Source organism: Mustela nigripes, chromosome 3 (genome assembly GCF_022355385.1).
Source record: "Mustela nigripes isolate SB6536 chromosome 3, MUSNIG.SB6536, whole genome shotgun sequence".
NCBI lineage: Eukaryota > Metazoa > Chordata > Mammalia > Carnivora > Mustelidae > Mustela > Mustela nigripes.
This window is the reverse complement of record NC_081559.1, coordinates 23,566,501-23,587,601: the sequence shown is the minus strand read 5'-3', so window position 1 is coordinate 23,587,601 and position 21,101 is coordinate 23,566,501. Positions and strand designations below refer to the sequence as shown.

The 21,101-nt window shown below is 33.3% G+C and overlaps 1 protein-coding gene across 1 annotated transcript in view; it reads right to left on the bottom strand.

Annotated features, from left to right (window-relative positions):
* The window catches only part of SPAG16 (sperm associated antigen 16), a 1,019,820-nt gene that overhangs the window by 983,207 nt on the left and 15,512 nt on the right, over window positions 1–21,101 (bottom strand). The window contains exon 5 of the mRNA XM_059392666.1: window positions 16,243–16,380. Within this exon, the coding sequence (XP_059248649.1) occupies window positions 16,243–16,380 (138 nt within the window). The remainder of the gene's footprint in view (window positions 1–16,242; window positions 16,381–21,101) is intronic.

The following is a 21,101-nucleotide window of genomic DNA, read 5'->3' as shown; positions in this document are numbered from 1 at the left end:
ATCTACATATTTAATGCAATTCCTATCAAAGTACCATCCATTTTTTTCAAAGAAATGGAACAAATAATCCTAAAACTTATATGGAACCAGAAAAGACCTGGAATAGCCAAAGGAATTTCGAAAAAGAAACCCAAGTTGGTGGCATCACAATTCCGGACTTCAAGCTCTATTACAAAGCTGTCATCATCAAGACAACATGGTACTGGCACAAAAACAGACACGTAGATCAATGGAACAGAATAGAGAGCCCAGAAATAGACCCTCAACTCTATGGTCAAATAATCTTCGACAAAGCAGGAAAGAATGTCCAATGGAAAAAAGACAGCCTCTTCAATAAATGGTGTTGGGAAAATTGGACAGCCACATGCAGAAAAATGAAATTGGACCATTTCCTTACACCACAAATGAAAACACACTCAAAATGGATGAAGGACCTCAATGTGAGAAAGGAATCCATCAAAATCCTTGAGAACACAAGCAGCAACCTCTTTGACCTCAGCCTCAGCAACTTCTTCCTAGGAATTTCACCAAAGGCAAGGGAAGCAAGGGCAAAAATGAACTATTGGGACTTCATCAAGATCAAAAGCTTTTGCACAGCAAAGGAAACAGTTAATAAAACCAAAAGACAAGTGACAGAATAGGAGAAGATATCTGCAAATGACATATCAGATAAAGGGTTAATATCCAAAATCTATAAAGAACTTAGCAAACTCAACACCCAAAAAACAAATAATCCAACCAAGAAATGGGCAGAAGACAAGAACAGGAATTTCTGCAAAGAAGACATCCAGATGGCCAACAGACACATGAAAAAGTGCTCCATATCACTCGGCATCAGGGAAATACAAATCAAAACCACAATGAAATATCATCTCACACCAGTCAGAATGGCTAAAATTAGCAAGTTAGGAAATGACAGATGCTGGAGATGATGCGGAGAAAGGGGAACCCTCCTACATTGTTGGTGGGAATGCAAGCTGGTGCAACCTCTCTGGAAAACAGCATGGAGGTTCCTCAAAATGTTGAAAATAGAACTACCCTATGACCCAGCAATTGTACTACTGGGTATTTACCCTAAAGATACAAACGTAGTGATCCGTAGTGTTCTATAAACACCCAAATGTTTATAGCAGCAATGTCCACAATAGCCAAACTATGGAAAGAACCTAGATGTCCATCAACAGATGAATGGATAAAGAAGAGGTGGTATATATACACAATGGAACACTATGCAACCATCAAAAGAAATGAAATCTTCCCATTTGCGACGATGTGGATGGAACTAGAGGGTATCATGCTTAGCGAAATAAGTCAATTGGAGAAAGACAGCTATCATATGATCTCCCTGATATGAGGAAGTGGAGATGCAATATGGGGGGGGGGGGTAAGGGGGGGGGGAAAGAAAAAAGGAAAAAAGATGGGATGGGGAGGGGGGCAAAAAATAAGTGACTCTTAATCTCACAAAACAAACTGAGGGTTGCTGGGGAGAGGGGGGTTGGGAAAGGGGGATGGGGTTATGGACATTGGGGAGGGTATGTGCTATGGTGAGTGCTGTGAAGTGTGTAAACCTGACGATTCACAGACCCCTGGGGATAAAAATAGATTATAGGTTTATTTTAAAAAATTAATCAATTAATTAATTTAAAAAATAAAATAAAATAAAAGGCTGTTGTAATCCAAACTATGGTACTGACACAAAAATACACACATAGATCAATGAAAGAGCATAGAAACTTCAGAAATGAACCTATAACATATGTCAATTAATCTTCCACAAAGCAGGAAAGAATATCCAATGAATATATCTTTGGATATTAAAGATACTGTCTCTTGAACACACAGTTTTGGGAAAAGTGGACAGCAATGTGCAAAAGAATGAAATTGGACCACTTTTTTACACCATACACAAAAATAAACTCAAAATGGATGAAAGATCTAAACATGAGACCTGAAACCATAAAACTCCTAGAGGAGAACAAATGTAGTAACCTGTTTGACATCAGCCATAGCAACTTTTTTCTAGGTAGGTCTCCTGAGGCAAGGGAAACAAAAGCAAAAATAAACTATTGGGACTTCATCAAAATAAAAATCTTCTGCACAGCGAAGGAAACTTTCAACAAAAGTTAAAGACAATGTAGAGAATGGGAGAAGATATTTGCAAATGTTATACCTGATAAATGGTTAGTATCCAAACTATATAAAGAACTTTATGTAACTCAACACCTAAGGAACAAATAATCCAGTTTAAAAATGGGCAGAAGACATGAATAGACATTTTTCCAAAGAAGACACACAGATGGTCAATAGACACCTGAAAAGATTCTCAACATCACTGATCATCAGGGCAATGTGAATCAAAACTATAAGAAGATATCACCTCATACCTATCAGAATGGCTAATGCAACAACATAAGAAACAACAGGTGTTGGCAAAGATATGGAGGAAGGGGAATCCTCTTGTACTGCTATTGGGAATGCAAACTGTGGCAGCCACTCTGTAAAATAATATAGACGTTCCTCAAAAAGTTAAAAATACAACTATCCTATAACCCATCAATTGCACTATTTGGTATTTACCCAAAGAATACAAAAACACTAACCCAAAGGGATACATGCCCCAAGATGTTTAGAGTAGCATTATCTACAATAGTCAAATTATGGAAATAGCCCAAACATCCATTTATTGATGGACGTCCATCAATAATGGACAATGTGATATATAGATGCAACGGAATACTACTCAACCCTAAAAAAGGAAATCTTTCCATTTGCAACAGCATGGGTGGAGCTGGAGAATATTATGCTAAGTGAAATAGAGAAAGACAAAATACCAGACGATTTCACTTATATGTGGAATCTAAGAAATAAAACAAAGGAAGAAAGGGGAAAAAAGAGAGACTCTTAACTACAGAGATCAAACAGATAGTTACCAGACAAGAGATAGATGAAGGGATGGGTTAAATATGTGATGAAAATTAAGGAGTGCATTTTTCATGATGAGCACTGGATGTTGGATGGAAGTGTTGAATCACTATATTGTACACCTGAAAACTAGTATTACACCGTATGTTAGCTGACTGGAATTTAAATAAAAACTTTTAAAAAGTCACTCCTTAGGGCCACCTGAGTGACTCAGTGGGTTAAAGCCTCTGCCTTCAGCTCGGGACATGATCCTGGGGTCCTGGGATCGAGCTGCGCATTGGACTCTCTGCTCAGCGGGGAGCCTGCTTCCTCCAATCTCTCTCTACCTGCCTCTCTGCCTACTTGTGATCTCAGTCTGTCAAATAAATGAAAAATCTTTTTAAAAAATAACACTACTTATTCTTTTCTGAAAAAAGTATTTAATTATCAGTTTAAATCCAGTATTAAGTGATTCTAAAGATAATTTAAAAAAAAAAAAGATTCTGTTATAATTCACACTGAAGGATTCTAAGCAACACAGTACCTGTAGGATTGGGAGATAAACTGGTCACCACCTATAGCTTCAAAAATAGTCATTCACACTTCATTTAAGAAAACAGGAAATTAAATATATGGACCAAAGTAATTTATATTCCATCTACTTCCAAAAAGAACTTGTTTATAAAACTGAAATATATATTTAAAACAGGATAACTCAAAATAATTACAAATAAAGGAAAAGACTTACAAAATGCTTGAATATATAGTTAAAAGACAATATACTGGGTTACTTAGTTCTGATAATTGTGAAAAAGAAAGCATGTATGTTCTGGGAAACACAGATTTTATTCTTGTAATACATATGAGAAATATGTGCCACCTGTAGATTACAGCAATAGAAGAATTGGTAACTTGATGAGAAAAGTTCTTTAGTATCAGTGTTGTAATACAGAAACATTCTTCAACTGGATAGACCTTCTGAAAACCCCTGATAGAAAGCAAACAAGGGTATTCTTTTTAAGCCTAGGCTGTAGGTAAAAAATTAATGGGAATGTTTCATCTACTTCCACAATAAGTTGGTTTCAATATAATAATGTAAAATATAATTATAATGTTACACAACAGTCTTAGTTAACTGATAAAGTGCTACTGGACTGAGACTCTCATGTCCTGAAAAATGGGTGCACTGAATTCATGTGCTTACATCTCGTAAGAGGTCACAATGGAACAAATCTGCTTCTCTGTACTACAGAATTTCAAAATACAGATTCACATAAAATAACTGCAAAAAATGTGTATTTCTGCATGAAGAACTATGTCAAAGCAATCCCTGAGGAGCAGAGACTGGAATGCTGCCAGTGGGATGAGTTTAGGTTTTCAGGCCTTTAATGGGGCATATTGTGATCAGAGGGACTTGTTACTGCAAGATCAAGTCCCATATGGCATATGATGAAAGTGTCTCATCCATTCTTCCAAGTTTCTTTCTTCCCTTCTCCTCAAATGCTCAAACTCCCCCATTTTTTAACACGATCCTTTTTTGGACATGTTCTTTATTTTACTGCCAATGTTGTAGTTTTTTTTTTGTTTTGTTTTTTGGTTTTTTTTTTTAAAGGAAAGCCCAAGTTATATCTGTTTGGAAATGTGAACAAAGCCTAACTCTTCAATACTCAATATTCCATTTTTTTAGTGTATTCTGAATATATGTATTTAATTGTATTTCCTTATTATTAAAAAGACTAATATAGTACATATGTCTAAGTAGCAGACACTCAGTTGGATCTTTTAAGGATGAAAATGTACATAGATTTCCTTTCAGACAGGAAATGATGACATACCAAGTTTATAATAAAATCAATTCTAATAATAAAAAAGTTGTAGTTTTTATCACAAGTATATAAACAATAAGTCTTAGTCCCCACAGGCTACCACCACCATCTAACCTCAACTTCACCTCCTTGCAAACAACTTTGAAGGTATAAGAAACGGTTCACATACCTTTTTGCACATAAAAATATTCAATAAATATTACTGTTATCATCACATCACTATTACTATTTAGTATAGCAGAAAATATATACTAAATTTCTCTAACAGCTTGATTTATTTACCTAAAATAGGAGGTTTGCCAGTAGATAAATATCTTTTAATGGACAAAAAATATCAGGATACGTGTTTATTAGTAACACTGTAAAACTTTATAAAAGAATTTAAACTTTCATGAACATCTATTTTGAGTCTACTAAAGTGGTCTTACTTTCAAAAACTTGATGAGTTCTATAAATGAGTTAATGTTCCATTTCTCTTATCTGAAATATAAAGCCATACAGACTAGGTTTAAAAGTACTTAAAAAATAATTTTTTTTTGCAAATTATCTTAAGCAAAACTACAAATATGCAGCACTGCATCAGCTCCCTTTTTATACACCTTTACAGGCCTATTTGTACTTATCCCAGGAAAGAAAGCATAAGAATTGATTGAAGTAAAGACCTTAAAGATTTCTGACCATTAAATTGGTTTTCAGGGACTTGCTTTCTATTTGCACAAATGAAGTCTACTCAGTAAAACAATTTAGATTTATTTCATGGTGATGCTTCTTTTATGACCTTCCTGCTGCCCATCCGCTTAATAAAAAGAAAATAAAAGTTGCACTAAAAAGTAAAATTTATAATATTCATATAAGCAATTAACATTTTAAACTATACAATATTTTATTAATATGGCATCTTTTTGATTTAAAAACAAATCTACTAAGATACCAGAGATTCTATTTAAGTACAATGATGTAAAACTTACTCGATGAACATTCTATTTAGATTTGTTAATCAAACAAATGTTCTTTAGAACATACTTCTTACAGGCTTTTTCTTAATGAGGTGGCAGAATGACTAATTTTCTCACTTCAGGAAACCAACATACCCAAATCTACAATTAAAGCATAAAATATTAAAATACTCGTGTTTTTATATTACAAAAGCACTGTCCCAAAGTCTCCATATTTCAAATTATGAATGTGATTTAATAGTGGGCTCTTAAAAATTATTTTTAAATTAATGCCCCCAGTAAAATAATTTTGATAACTGAAAAGTTTTAACTAAGTATTTTAAGTGACCACTTAATAATAGATTTATTGAGTTATTTTGTTATAATTTGGCAAAAGGAAGCATACAATCATTTTCTTGTTTATTTGCACCAAAGTAGGCCATCTTTGTCATGCATTTTTCTCATGTACAAACACAAATCAAAGTAAATTCTGGTAACAGTATTACACAATTACCAATTATTTCATTGTTTCAACTGGATATAAATGAATTCATTTTACTCACTAATATTAATATTGGAATAATTGTTGGATAGCCAAAATGAGTTCAATCATATTTGAGGAAAACTTTCATTATATACTTAACCAAAAAAGAAAGAGATACACCCATGTTCAGAAAAAAATACCTTCTTAATTTAACAAGCAATTACCTAAACACTAAACCATAAAATTTTATAGGCCTCATTATTATCTTTATTTCCACAGTGTTTGTTTCTGAAAGTCATTGAATTAAATGGGTCTTTGGAAAAGCTGGATGCTCTTTGACCTTCTATAGAACTGAATTTTGTAAGTGAAGTTAGGGCTACTTAGTAAAGCACCTAAATTTTCCTCAATATTAATTGCTTTTTAATTTTAGTCTTTTTTATGTCCATATTTTCTGACAGAAGATTAAAAAAGTCTTTCATTATTTTTCAAATGGTACATTTTAATCTTCTAATTAGCAATCTTGGTCAATCTTTATTTTCTGTCAAACCTTCAGTACACACTCAATAAAACTTTTCTAGTCTGCATTTCTCTAACATAGAAGCCCAGCAAAAGACAGCAATACTCTAAATGAAGCAAAACTTAACTTTATGGAAAGTTATTAAAAATTCCATTATGAAGGGAAAATGATGTCTACTCCAAGGGAATGGTATAAAAGGGACAAAATCATCAATTACTCTAAAAATTATGAAAAGCTTAACTAAAAAGGCAAAATGTTAATAGCACACATTCATTTAAGCCTCTCCTACTTGTCAGAGGTATGCCCTGGGGTTATGGTAATCACAGGACACTCCCATTATATGGAGCTCACAAAATAACAACAAAATATAAATTAGATAATTAGATGCAAAGGTATAAATTTCAAGCTCCTTCATACGTACACAGTATTAAGTTAAGGATAATCTAAACAAATGGAGGGATATACCATGAGATAAGAAACTAAAATCTATGAATACATCAATCCTTAAAAATATATATGTATATGTAAATATACATGTACACATACACATACACACATACATTCTTCTCAACTCAATCAAGAATTCAATGAATCAAATTCAACTCAATCTCAAACTCCCACCTATCTACAGAAATTGACAAAAGTGACTCTAAAATTTATATGGAAATACAAAGGACCCAGAATAGCCAAACTATCTTTGAAAAACAACAAAGTTATAGGACTAATGCGACCTGACTTCAAGAACTTACCAAAAGCTACAGTAATCAAGAGGGTGGTACTAAAATACAGACAAATAAATGGAACAAAACAGAGTCTAGAAATAGACCCACAATTATAGGACCAAATGATTTTCAATAAAAATTCCAAAAAAATTCAATGATGGATAAAATGTTCTTAAGAATGGTGCTAAAACAATTTTATATTCCTTTAGAAAAGAAAATTAATCTCTAGCTCCTACCTTACACCATATACAAAAATGAATGATAGATACAGGCTGAAATAAAAATTCTTAATCTTTAAAGCTTTTAGAAGAGAACAGAGACTACTACCTCCAAGACCTGGGAGTAGGCAACAGTATTTCAGACAAAATATCAAAAGCAATACTATTAAAAATAAATAATTTTTATTTTTATATTAAATTTAGTTTTATACTTTTAATATTATGAAATATTAAAATATTTAAAATTTTAAAATATTTTTATTTTATTTTATATTAAATTTATTCAAAATATAAGACTTCTGCTCACCCAAAGACACTATAAAGAAACTATAATTATAAAATTATAAAGAGTGAAGCCATAGCTGGGAGAAAATATTCACAATGTCCTGACAAAAGATATATACCCATAATATGTACAGAACTCTTACAACTCAAAAATAAGATAAAAAATCCAACCAAAAATGGGCAGGACTTACACAGAAAGTAAGAAAGATGAAAAGCCAATAAGTACACACACACACACACACACATACAAATATGTTCAATATCATTAGGTATTAGAAAATGCATATCAAAACCACAACAAGCTGCTATTATACAATTAGTAAAATGGCTGAAATGAAAAACACTAACAACACTCAATGTTGGAGACAATGTAGAATAACGAGAATGCTCATAGACTGCTACTGAGAATGTAAAATGACCCAAGTAAATGTTGGAAAATGGACTGTCGATTTTTTTTTAAGATTTTATTCATTTGTCAGAGAGAGAGAGAGAGAGAGAGCGCACACAAAAGCAGGGGAAGCAGCAGGCAGAGGGAGAAGCGGGCTCCCCACTGAATAAGGAGCCCAATGTGGGACTTGATCCCAGGACCTTAGGATCATGACCTGAGCTCAAGGCAGCCACCCAACCGACCAAGCCAATTTCTTAAAAATACACACTTACCCTTTGATCCAATAATTTCACTCCTAAATTTTTAACCAAAATAAAGAAGACACATTTCCACAAGAAGCTTTGTACACAAATCTTCATAGCAGAGTTATTCATTAGGAACCACAATTGCCAACAATCCAATAGAAAAAGAATAAACAAAATGTGACATACACTATATAACAGAATACTGCAAAACAATAAGGAAGAATAAATTACTGATAAATTCAAAAGTCATATATATTTTACAGAGTTTATGCTGAATGTAAAATGTCAAATACAAAGAAACATACATTCTGTGATTGCAGAGGCAGAGATGTCTAAGAAGGGACACGGAAATTTCTGGATAGAGAGAAATGTTCTACATTGAGATGGCTATGAAAGTGACAAGAATTTAACTGTTTGTCAAAATTATGCAGCTAAGTCTCATACATCCCAATATAGGTAAATTATAACTCAAAAAAGAACTATAAAAAATAATGTATTACACTAAGGAGATTTAGGGTAGGGTGTGGTTGGGGGTACAGATGAAATAAGAATGCCAGAAAGATGGTTATGTTCATTACTCTATGATAGGTAAGTCAAGCACAACCATTGCCTTCATCAAGTTCACAAGAGTACAGAGAATATTAGTAAAGAAATAAAATATAAACTTCTGTAACTATGAACTAGTGAATGTTATGAAAGGAAAAAAGTGTACTATAATATAGAATACTGGTTTAATCTTTACTGAGCACTCACCATGTGACAGACATTGTGCTAAACACTTTAAAATGATTCCCCTCAAGGACCATTAATACCTTCTGACTTACATATGAGGAAACTAAATGGTAATTATATTATTATACTAATAAGGGGGAGAGAATCAAGTAGTTGCATAGCTTTTTCCACAATACCTGACCTGGTATCAATGTTTGTCCTCAGTGAAAGTTCGAGTGGTATTAGTAATGCTGAGTTTGACAACAGCAAATACTGTCCTTTCAAGAACCTAACTGTTCCATAAAATTTTGTTTGACTTCATTATTATGCTATAACCAGTTAAGTCAACCTACAAGAAAGTTATGCAGGATATAACGTATTCCATATTTTTATCATGTCCCTCCATCCAGTCTATTTTCCAACAAAAACAAGCTCACATTATGCTTTTCTTCAAAATTATCCATTGGCCTCACATACCACTTGGGAAAAAAAGCAAAGTTCTAACATAGGGCTCTACCACTTATCCCCTGGTTCCAATGACTATGGTCTCCTTACTAGCCCCGTAACAAGCCAAGCTGTGCCCACCACAGGCTCTGTGTACTTCATTTCCCCTCTGCCTGGAATTCCCTTTTCCCAACTTCATACATGGCCTCCCTCAGTTTCTTCAGGTATCAGACAGGATTTCTCTCACCACCCTATATAAAACTGCACCCCATTTATCTCTGTCTTCTTTACCATGTTACTTTTCTTCCTAGAATTGGGACTGTATCAGAATAAACTATTGAGGACTGCCTGGGTGGTTCAGTCAACCCAGGTGATGCCTTCAACCCAGGTGATGATCTTGTGGTCCTGAGATGGAGCCTTACGTTAGGCTCCCTGCTCAGCATCGAGTCTGCTTCTCCCTCTCCCTCTCCCTCTGCCCCTCCTTCTCTGCTCACGTTCACTCTCCTTCTCTCAAATAAATAAAATCTGAAAAAAAAACTATTAAAACTGCATCTAAATAAAAAGCTTTTTCACAGTGAAGGAAACCATCAACCAAACAAAAAGGCAATCTACTGAATTGGAGACGATATTTGCAAATTATATATCCAGTAAGGGGTTAATATCCAAAATATATGAAGAACTTATACAACTCAACAAAGAGAACCTGAATAGACATTTTTCCAAGAAGACATACAAATGGACATGTGAAAAGATGCTCTACATCACTAATCATCAAGTACATGCAAATCAAAACCATGATGAGATGTTCTCTTACACCTATCAGAATGCTAGTATGAAAAACAAAAGAAGTAACAAGTTTAGGCAAGGATGTCGAGAAAAAGCAACCCTCATACACTATTGGGGTAAATGTAAATTGGTGCAACCACTGTGGAAAAGGTATGGAGGAATCTCAAAAAATAAAAAACTAAAATACCATATGATCCACTAATTGCACCACTGAGTATTTACCCAAAGAAAGTGAAAACACTAATTCCAAAAGATACACATCCCCTAGCTTACTGCAGCATTATTTATAATAGTCAATATATGGAAGCAACCTAAGTGTCCATGAACAGATGAATGGATAAGGAAGATGTCACACACACACACACACACACACACACACACACACACACACACAGGAATAATACACCACCATAAAAAAGGATGAGATGGTAACCTTTGGAACAACATAGATGGACTAAAGGGTATTCCGCAAAGCGAAACTCAGAGAAAGACAAACACCATATGCCATCACTCATATGTGGAATCTAAAAAATAAAACAATGTAACAAACAAAAATCAGAATCAGACTTATAAATACAGAGAACAAATTGATGGTTGCCAGAGGCAAGAGAGGTGGGGGGAATACACAAAATGGGTGAAAGTGGGAGATGAGACTTCCAGTTATGGAATGAATAAATCATAGGAATAAAAGGCACAATATAGGGAACACAGTCAATGATGTTGTAATCGTGATGCATGGTGACAGATGATAGCCATATTTAAGGAGAGTACAGCATAACAGAAATTGAATCACTATGTTGCACATGAAAATTATATAAGTGTGTGCCAACTATACTCAAATGAAAAATTATTTAAAAAATTAATAAGGTAAGGTAACAATCCAGAGCCATGAATTAAAGCTCATTTGAGGAAATAAATACTTTTCTCTATATTCTTGTACCTAAAGATAACTGCCAATTGAAAATGAGGAAGTGGAGAAACATTTATCATGCAAATGGGTGTCAAAGAAAGCTGGAGTAGCAATATTTATATTGGACAAACCAGACTTTTTTGTTCTTACATTGTTTTTATCCTGCTTTAATATCAAGATAGTACTGGCCCTACAGAATGATTTTTATGTGTTCCCTTTATCCCATTATTTTTAAGATTTTGATTGTCATTTTTTTTTTCATGTTTGGTAGAATTCACCTATGAAAGCATGTGGTCTTGGACTTTTCTGTACTGGGAGATTTTTTATTCCTAATTCAATTTTCATTCTTGTTATTGTCTACGATTACCTATTTCTTAGATCCAAGATTCATGATTCAATCATGATAAAATAAAATAGCATTAAAATAGAACATATCGGAAGGAAGGTATGTGGGTAGATAGGTAAAATAGATGAAGAAGATTAAGAGTATACTTAATGCGGAACACTGAGTAACGGTGTATAGAACTGCTGAATCACAATATTGTACACATAAAACTAATATAACACTGTTAACTATACTGAAATTAAAACAAAAATTAAAAATAACATTAGGAAACCATTGGGGAATATCGAAAACAGGAGTAATTCTAAATCTAAGAATTATTGAAGCAGATGTCAAGAAAATGAGAAAGTGAATTAAATTCATGATGTTGAGTTTCAAAATATGTTTAAGTGTATAATAGTAACTTTGTAAGAAATTGCATTTGGAGGTCTTGTCTATTCTTTAACATGTCTGAAGTGGTCACAATAACCAAATTACAAACAAATGTGTAATTCAGAAATAAATTCTTATGGGAACTTAATTGATTACATAATCGGTCAAAAGTTACCAAAAATGGCTTTTCACATGTTTGTCTACTATGACCTTAACATTAAAACTGAGTATTAAAAAAATTTTAAAAGTAAGTAAAATTGAGTATTCAAATATATATACAATAAAAAATAATAGATAAATGAAATGAAAAATGGTCTGCATTTTATCATAAAAGTATTGTTATATTCTTCTTTTTCAAGAAAGAATATCAAACTTGGAAACCACTCTGGAAAACAGTTCAGCAGTTTTTATGGAACTACCCCATCATCCCAGGGAAATGAAATTATGTATCTACAAAAAGTCTTACATAAGAATGTCATAATTGCATCATATATAAAGCAGAAACTTGACACAACCCAAATTTCTGTCAAATGAAGTATGAATAGACAAATCATGATATATTTGCATAATGCAATACCATTTAATAATTTTAAAAACGAACTATGGATACTTACAAATCTATGGATGAATCTCAAAAATCTTAACTGAAAGAAGACAAACCGAAAAGAGTACATACTATATGAGTCCTTTCAAAAGAACTTCAAGACTGAGTTAAACCAATAGATGGTGGTAGAAATCAGAACATTAATTGCCTAAGAAAAGGAGTACAGGAAAATTTTCTGCTGTGATGGAAATGTTTTATAATTTTGAGTTGACTTAGTGACTATATGGGTATATATGTTAATTAAAACACACTGAATGTTAAACATCTGTATACTTTACAGTATATAAACTTTTTTAATTAATAGATCTTATTTTTTAGGAAAAAAATTATCAAACTGCTACTTACATTATTCTTCTCCAGTATCTAGTATATACTTTTACCTTCAAAGTAACTATAAACACTTTTTAATAGTATATTTTTCCCCCTTAAAAACATCTATGTAATGGATGTAATTTAAACATTTATTTCTAAAGCTTTTTTTAAAATCAAGGTATAATTTACTGGTAATGTTGTACCAGTTTCAGGTACACAATGATTCAATATTCAGATATAGTGCAAAATGATCACAATAATATAGTTAACATCCATCACCACACATACATATACATATATATATATATATTTATCACACAAAAATACATTTTAGATAACACTTGTAGCAAGATAAAGAAAACCTCTGTTCTAAAATAGGCATTGCTTACAACAGAGAAAAAGACCATTTTTTTAATTATAGCAATTCAAATTAAACTTAGAGTGAAATATTTCCCTTTTCACGTCTTCCTTTATGCCTCATCATTGCTGAATTTCAAAAATATTAATGAGTGATGATTAAAAAAAATCCAGGGATGATAGTCTTTAGAGATATTGATGATAATAGCTGACATTTTCAAAGCACTTTGTGATTTACACAGCTCTTTAATATAGATTGTCTCATTTAATTATCACCTCACTCCCTAGGAGTTAATAATATTATGCATAATTACTCCCAGTTTAACAATAAGAAAACTGAGTTAATAAGTAGCAGAATATTGGAAGCTAGATATTTGAACCTTAAGTTCAATACTCTTTCCATGGCAACTCTCTTCTCTAGATAAGTATTAAGCTTAGAGCTATATTATGATTTCTCTGATTTTTTTGATATATCATTAAATGCTACCAGTATAATCAGAACAACATATAACATATCTGTAAACATTGGTTATTATTAGAATATTGGTTATTATTAGAAAAGTATTTAACATCTACACTTAACTTGCTTTAAGAAACAGTCTTAACCCTGAAAAGGAAAACTTCATGGTAAAGTCTATAAAAGGAATCCCATATTTACTCTAATCCCTATTGGAAAAATATCTTCAGGGGCGCCTGGGTGGCTTAGTGGATTAAAGCCTCTGCCTTCAGCTCAGGTCATGATCCCAGGATCCCAGGATTGAGCCCTACATTGGGCTCTGCTCAGCAGGGAGCCTGTTTTCTCCTCTCTCTCTGCCTGCTTGTGATCTCTGTCAAATAAATACATAAAATCTTTAAAAAAAAGATATTACTTATAAAAAAAAATCTTCAAAAGTCAACTGAAAAACCTGTGTGATAAAACATTACAATGTAGAACTTATAGCATGACAAAAGTAGTTTGGTAATATTTTACAAAACTTCATTCTCCATTTTCAAAAATGTATCCAACAGAATAAAGCTCCAGATATGTGTTTCACCAAAAGGTGTCATGAGAGCCTAATATTCACTTAATGATATAAATATTAAGCATCTTCTAAGGGGCAAGCATCTTTCCTTCAAATTTTCTATGTCAAGTAGATTAAAGCAAATAAATATTTTCCTTTCTAATCTGCTAAAGCTTAATTATATCAAATAAGATATATTTAAGAGATAATAATCATAATCATTGAAACTAAAACTGCATATTAATAAATATAGCAAATTTTATATACATTTAGTATGATTGTTTAATAAACACAAATAAGAATGAGATTTCATTTGAGTGATATCTGTTTTAATTATGGGATTATGATTTGCATAGGTAATAGTTTATATGGTTTTGATTATAGTTATTCAATATTATACTCAATAAAGAACCAGTAATCAACCAGAACTATTTAATGTCACTATGACAAAATTCATTGCAGAAAGCAGCTCTTATCTATTCAAAAGAAATTAGCAAACTCAAGCAATAATTCTAAGATCAGGAACTGAAACAGTATGCCAGGCAGCACTCTGAAAAATTTGCTGTGTCAAATTCCCAGCGCATCCATTAGGTGTCTATACAATATCACAGTGAGCATCAGGGCCAATAGTGCAAACCACTTCTGAGAAATGAAGGGAGAATAAAGAGCATGCTGGTTCTAGTAACTTACTATTCTGCAGATCATCATACACTTCTCTTTAAAATATAAAAGGAAGTTGTATAACTTGCAAAAACACTTCTACAAGTATAAGTAATAAGGAATAAATGATCATACAAAATTTTTTTATATACTACCACCTTTTAAAAGTAGGAGTTTTAAAATTTTCCCTCACTTTGCAATACAAAGTTTTGTTTCTTTACATTAAACTTTTTTTTTTAAGATTTTATTTATTTATTTGACAGACAGAGATCACAAGTAGGCAGAGAGGCAGGCAGAGAGAAGAGGAGGAAGCAGGCTCCCTGTTGAGCAGAGAGCCTGATGTGGGGCTCAATCCCAGGATTCTGGGATCACGACCTGAGCCAAAGCCACCTTGGGTGGCTTTAACCCACTGAGCCACGCAAGCGCCCCTACATTAAACTTTTTTACAAAGATTAAAAATATTATGTTCTTGTATGGTAGTTCTGCTTATCGAATTTTTTGTTTTGATATAATTCTTTAACAGAAAACCACTCTTCAAGTATGTTTAATAAAAAATAATGAACAAAGAATGAACTTTCTCTACTCCGTATCTAAGCACTGATTTTCCATTTAACATTTTCTTAGATGAGTAGACTCATCCCTATTCAACACATTCACATGTTTGTCTTTGCCAGAATAACAGTGTTTATCTAAATTTGTTCACCAAAAACTATGTCTTCCATTAATCAGAGAAAGAAAGATTTGGCTTCCGTTAAGCTTCTCTTCTATGCATAAATTCATGCTAGGAGATTATAAAATAATTTCCTTTGGGGAATTTTCAAACACCAAAATTCCTCTAACTAGGAATACACTAGCTCCTTCCTTCCTCTTTGACTTCTATAATTTTATTATTATTTCAGACATTAGCTTATCCTCATAAAGGAAGAATCCACAAACCATGAAAAGATTATCAAAACCATAAGAAAGTGAGTGTATCATAACAAATTAACCATCTCCTGTATAACTTCCTACATTCCATTTTTCCTAATGGGTTGCAATTGTGAGAGTTCTGATCATCTATTCAATTAATTTGCTAGTGAAGCCTTTCACATTCTTTCCAACTAGAACTTAAATATAATTCAATTCAGAATTAAAGCTCTGGTACATTAACCATAGTTAGCTTCATTCAACCCTCCCATTTAGTCCAAAAGAAAAAAAAATATCATTTAAAAATTAACATACTCAGCTGCCTGTTTGTAGCATTTCAAGTCTTTCTTCAAATTTTTGTTCTCATTTTCTAAAAGCATATTCTGCGTGTAGACATCTGGAACATTCCCAGTATCTCTAAGTTCAGTTACTCCCTTCTGTATTAACTCATACCTAGAATAAAATCAAACAAAAGGCTTTATTTTGTTTCTTTCTACTAACTTGGCTTAATTTATGTACAATTCAGAAAGTTAAGTCCTACAGGATATTAACAGAAATGAGCTGCGGTATTACTTTTGTAAACTAAAATGTCAAAATTCATAATATGTATTTACAATTTTAAAAAATAATTGCTAGGTACTAATATCATGGTACATATAACCAAACATCTCGTATATTCCAGGCACTAATCTAGACACTGGTGAAATTAACAAAGCAGTCCAAGCCCCCATATCACAGTCTTGTGAAGAGTGATACGTTCTATGAAATAAAATAAAAACAGAATATGAAGGATAGAGAGATTGAAGTGGAGAGTGATGGGGGCATTTGTGCTCTTTACATAGGTTGAAGACAGAAAGTATGACTTGCAAAGTGCTACTTGAGCAGAGAACTGAAAGAAATAAGGAACCAAGTCAGGGGGATATGAAGAAGGGAGCATTCTTGGTTGACAGAAAAGTAAACGCAAATATCCTTAGGAAAAAAAGTGCATGACATGCACAATTAAAAGCAACAGCCTGTATATCTGGAGTATCTGGAACTGGAGGAAGGAAGAAAGTGGTGAGATACGGGTCAGGAAGACAGCAGGAAGCTGGAAAGAGGAATGTGACTTTACCTGAATCAGACTGAAGCCATTGGAAGGCTCTGAGAAACAAGAGATACTCTTGCTTTAAAAGGATTAGTCTGTTGGAGGGAGGTGAGGGGATGGGTAGATGAAAGATGGGTATTAAGGAGGGCACTTATGATGGCACTGGGTGTTTTAAGTGTTGAATCACTGAATTCTACTCCAGAAATCAACATTAGACTGTATGTTAACTACATAAAAATTTTTTTTTAAAAAGGGAACTTCTACTGTTAAAAATATGTATTAGTCTGACATCTGCGTAAAGAAACTGACCCTAGAGGAGCAACAGTAGAAATAGAGAGACTAGTTTGGAGGCTGTTGCTGTAGTCCAAAAGAGAGAGAATGGTGGCATGAACAAAGTTGGTAGCAGCAGAGATTATGAGAAATATGTCCCTTTTGGACATGCTGTAAAGGTGGAGCCAACTTATTGGTGGAGCCAATAGAGATTTTCCTACGAATCATCTCCCAAGTGTTGATTAATAAAAGAGGTCAAAAATGACTCCAGTGTTTCTGGTGGAAACACTTACAAAGCCACTTACAAAGATGGGAATGAATGCAGCAGGAATTGGATGGTTGGAGAAATTAATGATGTTCAATGCAATATGTCTACTAGTCAATTAAGTGAAATGAATACTGGGTATACATGTCCAGAGCTCAGGGAAAAAGTCAGGACTTGGAATGCAAATTGGGGAATCATCAGTAAATAGATACAATTTAAAGTCACAAGACTGTAAAAGGCTACCTAGGAAGTGAATGTAAAGAGAAAAATGAAGTTTTTGGATTGTTTCAAGACTGGAAGAGAAGGAAATACTACCAGAGACTAAGAATCAGAGGGGATAGTGAAGTAGTGAGTGAATATGAGAACATTGTGGTTCAGGACCTGTTGGGCACAGCAAAGATGGCGCTGGCCTGCCTTCTCTTCCGGCTAGAAAAGGCGCCACCGTGGCAGTATTGGCGCCAACGTGGCGGTTTTGGTTCCGCATATCTCTGATATTTCCTCCTCTCGCCCAACACACCCTACCCAGTTACTGACTATGTAACCAAACCCCATAGGCTCTCTCCCCACTGACCTCATTTCCCATCCCCTACCCAATATAAGCTGCAACCCCGCTCAATAAAGTGAGATCCTGCTTCGACAGATCCCCGAGTCTGGTGTGGTTCGTTAATGCGCCTGGACTCGCGACACTCGCCATCCCGCTCAGCCCCAAGGGGAGCTACCGGCTGGCCCGGACGCTCTCCTCGTGCCTATCGGCCCGCAAAACCTACCGGAGTCCGACAAGGACCCAAATAAATAAAGTTTTCCAAAAAGGAAGACATGAACAACAGTGATGAATGCTGCATACAAGATGAATAGGAGTACTAAGGATCAGTCACTGAATTTGGCAATGAGCAGCCCTGAAAAACCTTTTAAGATGATAGTTTCATTAGAGTAGGTATAAGAGTAGGAAATAAGGAAGTGGAAACATACTCGTTGAAGGAGACATGATAAAGTGGAGCCTAGAAAATCAAGATGAACTTAAAAGAGGATGTGGAATTCAGGGTGTTTTTTTGGTCTTCTACCTTTTTTAAAATATATGAAATACTGTATATCTATGCTTATCGGAATGATCCAGCAGAAAGAGAAAAAGCTTAGAGTGCAGGAAAAGAGAGAGAGGACAACTGCCAAAGCAATGCCCCTGAGTAGGTAAGAGGAGCTGGGCTCCAGTAGACAACTAGAGGGTTGGCCTTAGATGACAGCATGCACAGCTCAGCCTCTGTGACATGTGAGGAGGAGGAGGCCTGAGAACAGAGGTAGCAGGTTAGTAAAGAGAGAATCAGGAGTCATAGAACTTTTATTTTCTCAGTGAATTAAGAAGCAACATCAGAAAACCATTTATAGATTTGGAAATAATTATAATTTTAATTATATATATGTATATATTATATATAGCAATAAAGCTAAATAAAAAATGATACAAATGGAAAAACATTTCAGTAATAAAGTTATTAATCAAGAAATCCCTATAAACTTTGCTATAGATGACCTAAACATTTGTTTAAAAATGTTTAATTATCAGCATTTTCATATCATAAATCTTAATTTTATTAACATATTACATATTAATAATCATATGGCTGTGTTATACTTCTTATCCAATACTAAAAAAAAAGCCAAGAAAACAAAAGAACAGCAAGACAAGTTCTGCAGAATATCTAAAAAGTTAAGAAAACAGAATCAATATTAAGTAATATTTGCCATAATTTATAAAACAAATAGAGAACTATTTAATCACAAATTCACTATTATATTCATACATAGAATGTGATTTATACTTCTCTCAGAAGAAGTAAGGATTGATTAAAGTATTAGACCATAGTGCTCACTTCAGCAGCACATATACTAGACCATAAAGTTTTTCTGACCATAAAATGGGTTTTCAGCTACCTGCATTATTTAATACAGAAAAAAAATCCATAAAGAAATTATTTTGATAAGAAAAAAAGTGGTATGTAGTCCTTCTCTAAATGCTATGTAAATAAATTAATATGTGGTAAAATATATACAAATCAAGCATAATACAACATATCACATACTATATCATCTATATCTTGAAGACATTCAAAAATAATTTATCGTGAAAAATTTCTGTAGTTTATGCTAAAATATCAAAGATGACTTTAAACTCGGCAAAACTATTCTAATACTATTAGATAATTAGCAATCATAATCCACAAACTCCAGAAACACATTAATACATTTCTCAGTAAAATGAGCATTTCCTACATAAAATTTTTTGGTTTTGTTTCAGGTGTGTTTGTGTTAAAGAAATATCCTGGTCCTTTCATTTCTTCCTCTTTATTCATTCACACATAGAGTAAGACTGGAAAGTGTTCAGACAGGAAAGATTGTTATGTAACTATAAGGAACAGGAAATAAAATTTACTACCAACAGACCTGCCAATAAAATTACATTGATGGTCTTCATATTTATCATAAGATCCATAAACTACTTAGAATTATATACAGAAAATACACATGTTTTTCAGGGAGAAAGTATAAAGGCTTCCATAATATTTGTCTATATACCACAAGAGTTTCAGGCCCATTGTCACAAATGGCAAATAGTGTGACAGAATTTCAGTAAACATATCAACAGCATCATAAGAGTAAGGGTTATTTTTCCTTCCTGATGGCACACAAGGTATAGGATATAAAAGACAGGAAAACAGTCACCTAGATAATAACAAATATCAAATGAGAATTCTTCCTCCAAGTTGTCAGAGACAGTTAGGGAAAATACGTCAGCAACGAAGACAAAATTCTGTTAGCTACTGCTGACACACAGTGTAGACTTTTTGTAGTTCATAGAAAAGATTCCTAATACATTCACACACATACACACAATCTTTTTTGTTTGGTTTGGTTTGGTTTTGATTTTGGTTTTTGTGAACAGACAGAAAATAGTTTGGAATTGCAAACAAGGGGGGGGGGAAGCTTTCTGGTCTATATGTTCTCCACTGTGAGTGACTAACTTTGCTATTACAGCATGAAAGCAGCCACAGAAAATACCTAAAAGAAAGGTTACAGCTATGTGCCAACAAAATTTTATTTACAAAACAGAGGCAGGTCAGATTTGTTTGCTGACCTTAGATTTAAAGAATTTACTGCAATCATTTTTTGAAGATTGAAAGATAACCAGTCCAATTTTATTGCCCAGCTTTTTCATTACTTTGAGGTTTTTGTTTTACAAACTAACAATGGGGAAAACCTGTTTGTCAACTTTTGTAAGATTAAATGAATTCACAGCAATGAATATTATAAATGTCTTTCTCCATAAGAAAAAAATGAAAAAAAATTTATTTAATATTCCTATAGTCTTACTATGCAGAATAAGTGTTTCTGATCAAAGTAAAGAAATGTTTCATGTGAAATTAAAATATTCAATACTGTGCAATCTAATTACAAACAGTTTGTAAGTTTATTACAAACCGGCACCTAGGAATAAAAATACAATTATTTGAACCACAGTATTACTAAACCCATATATAAAGAATATATGAATTTTACTTTAAT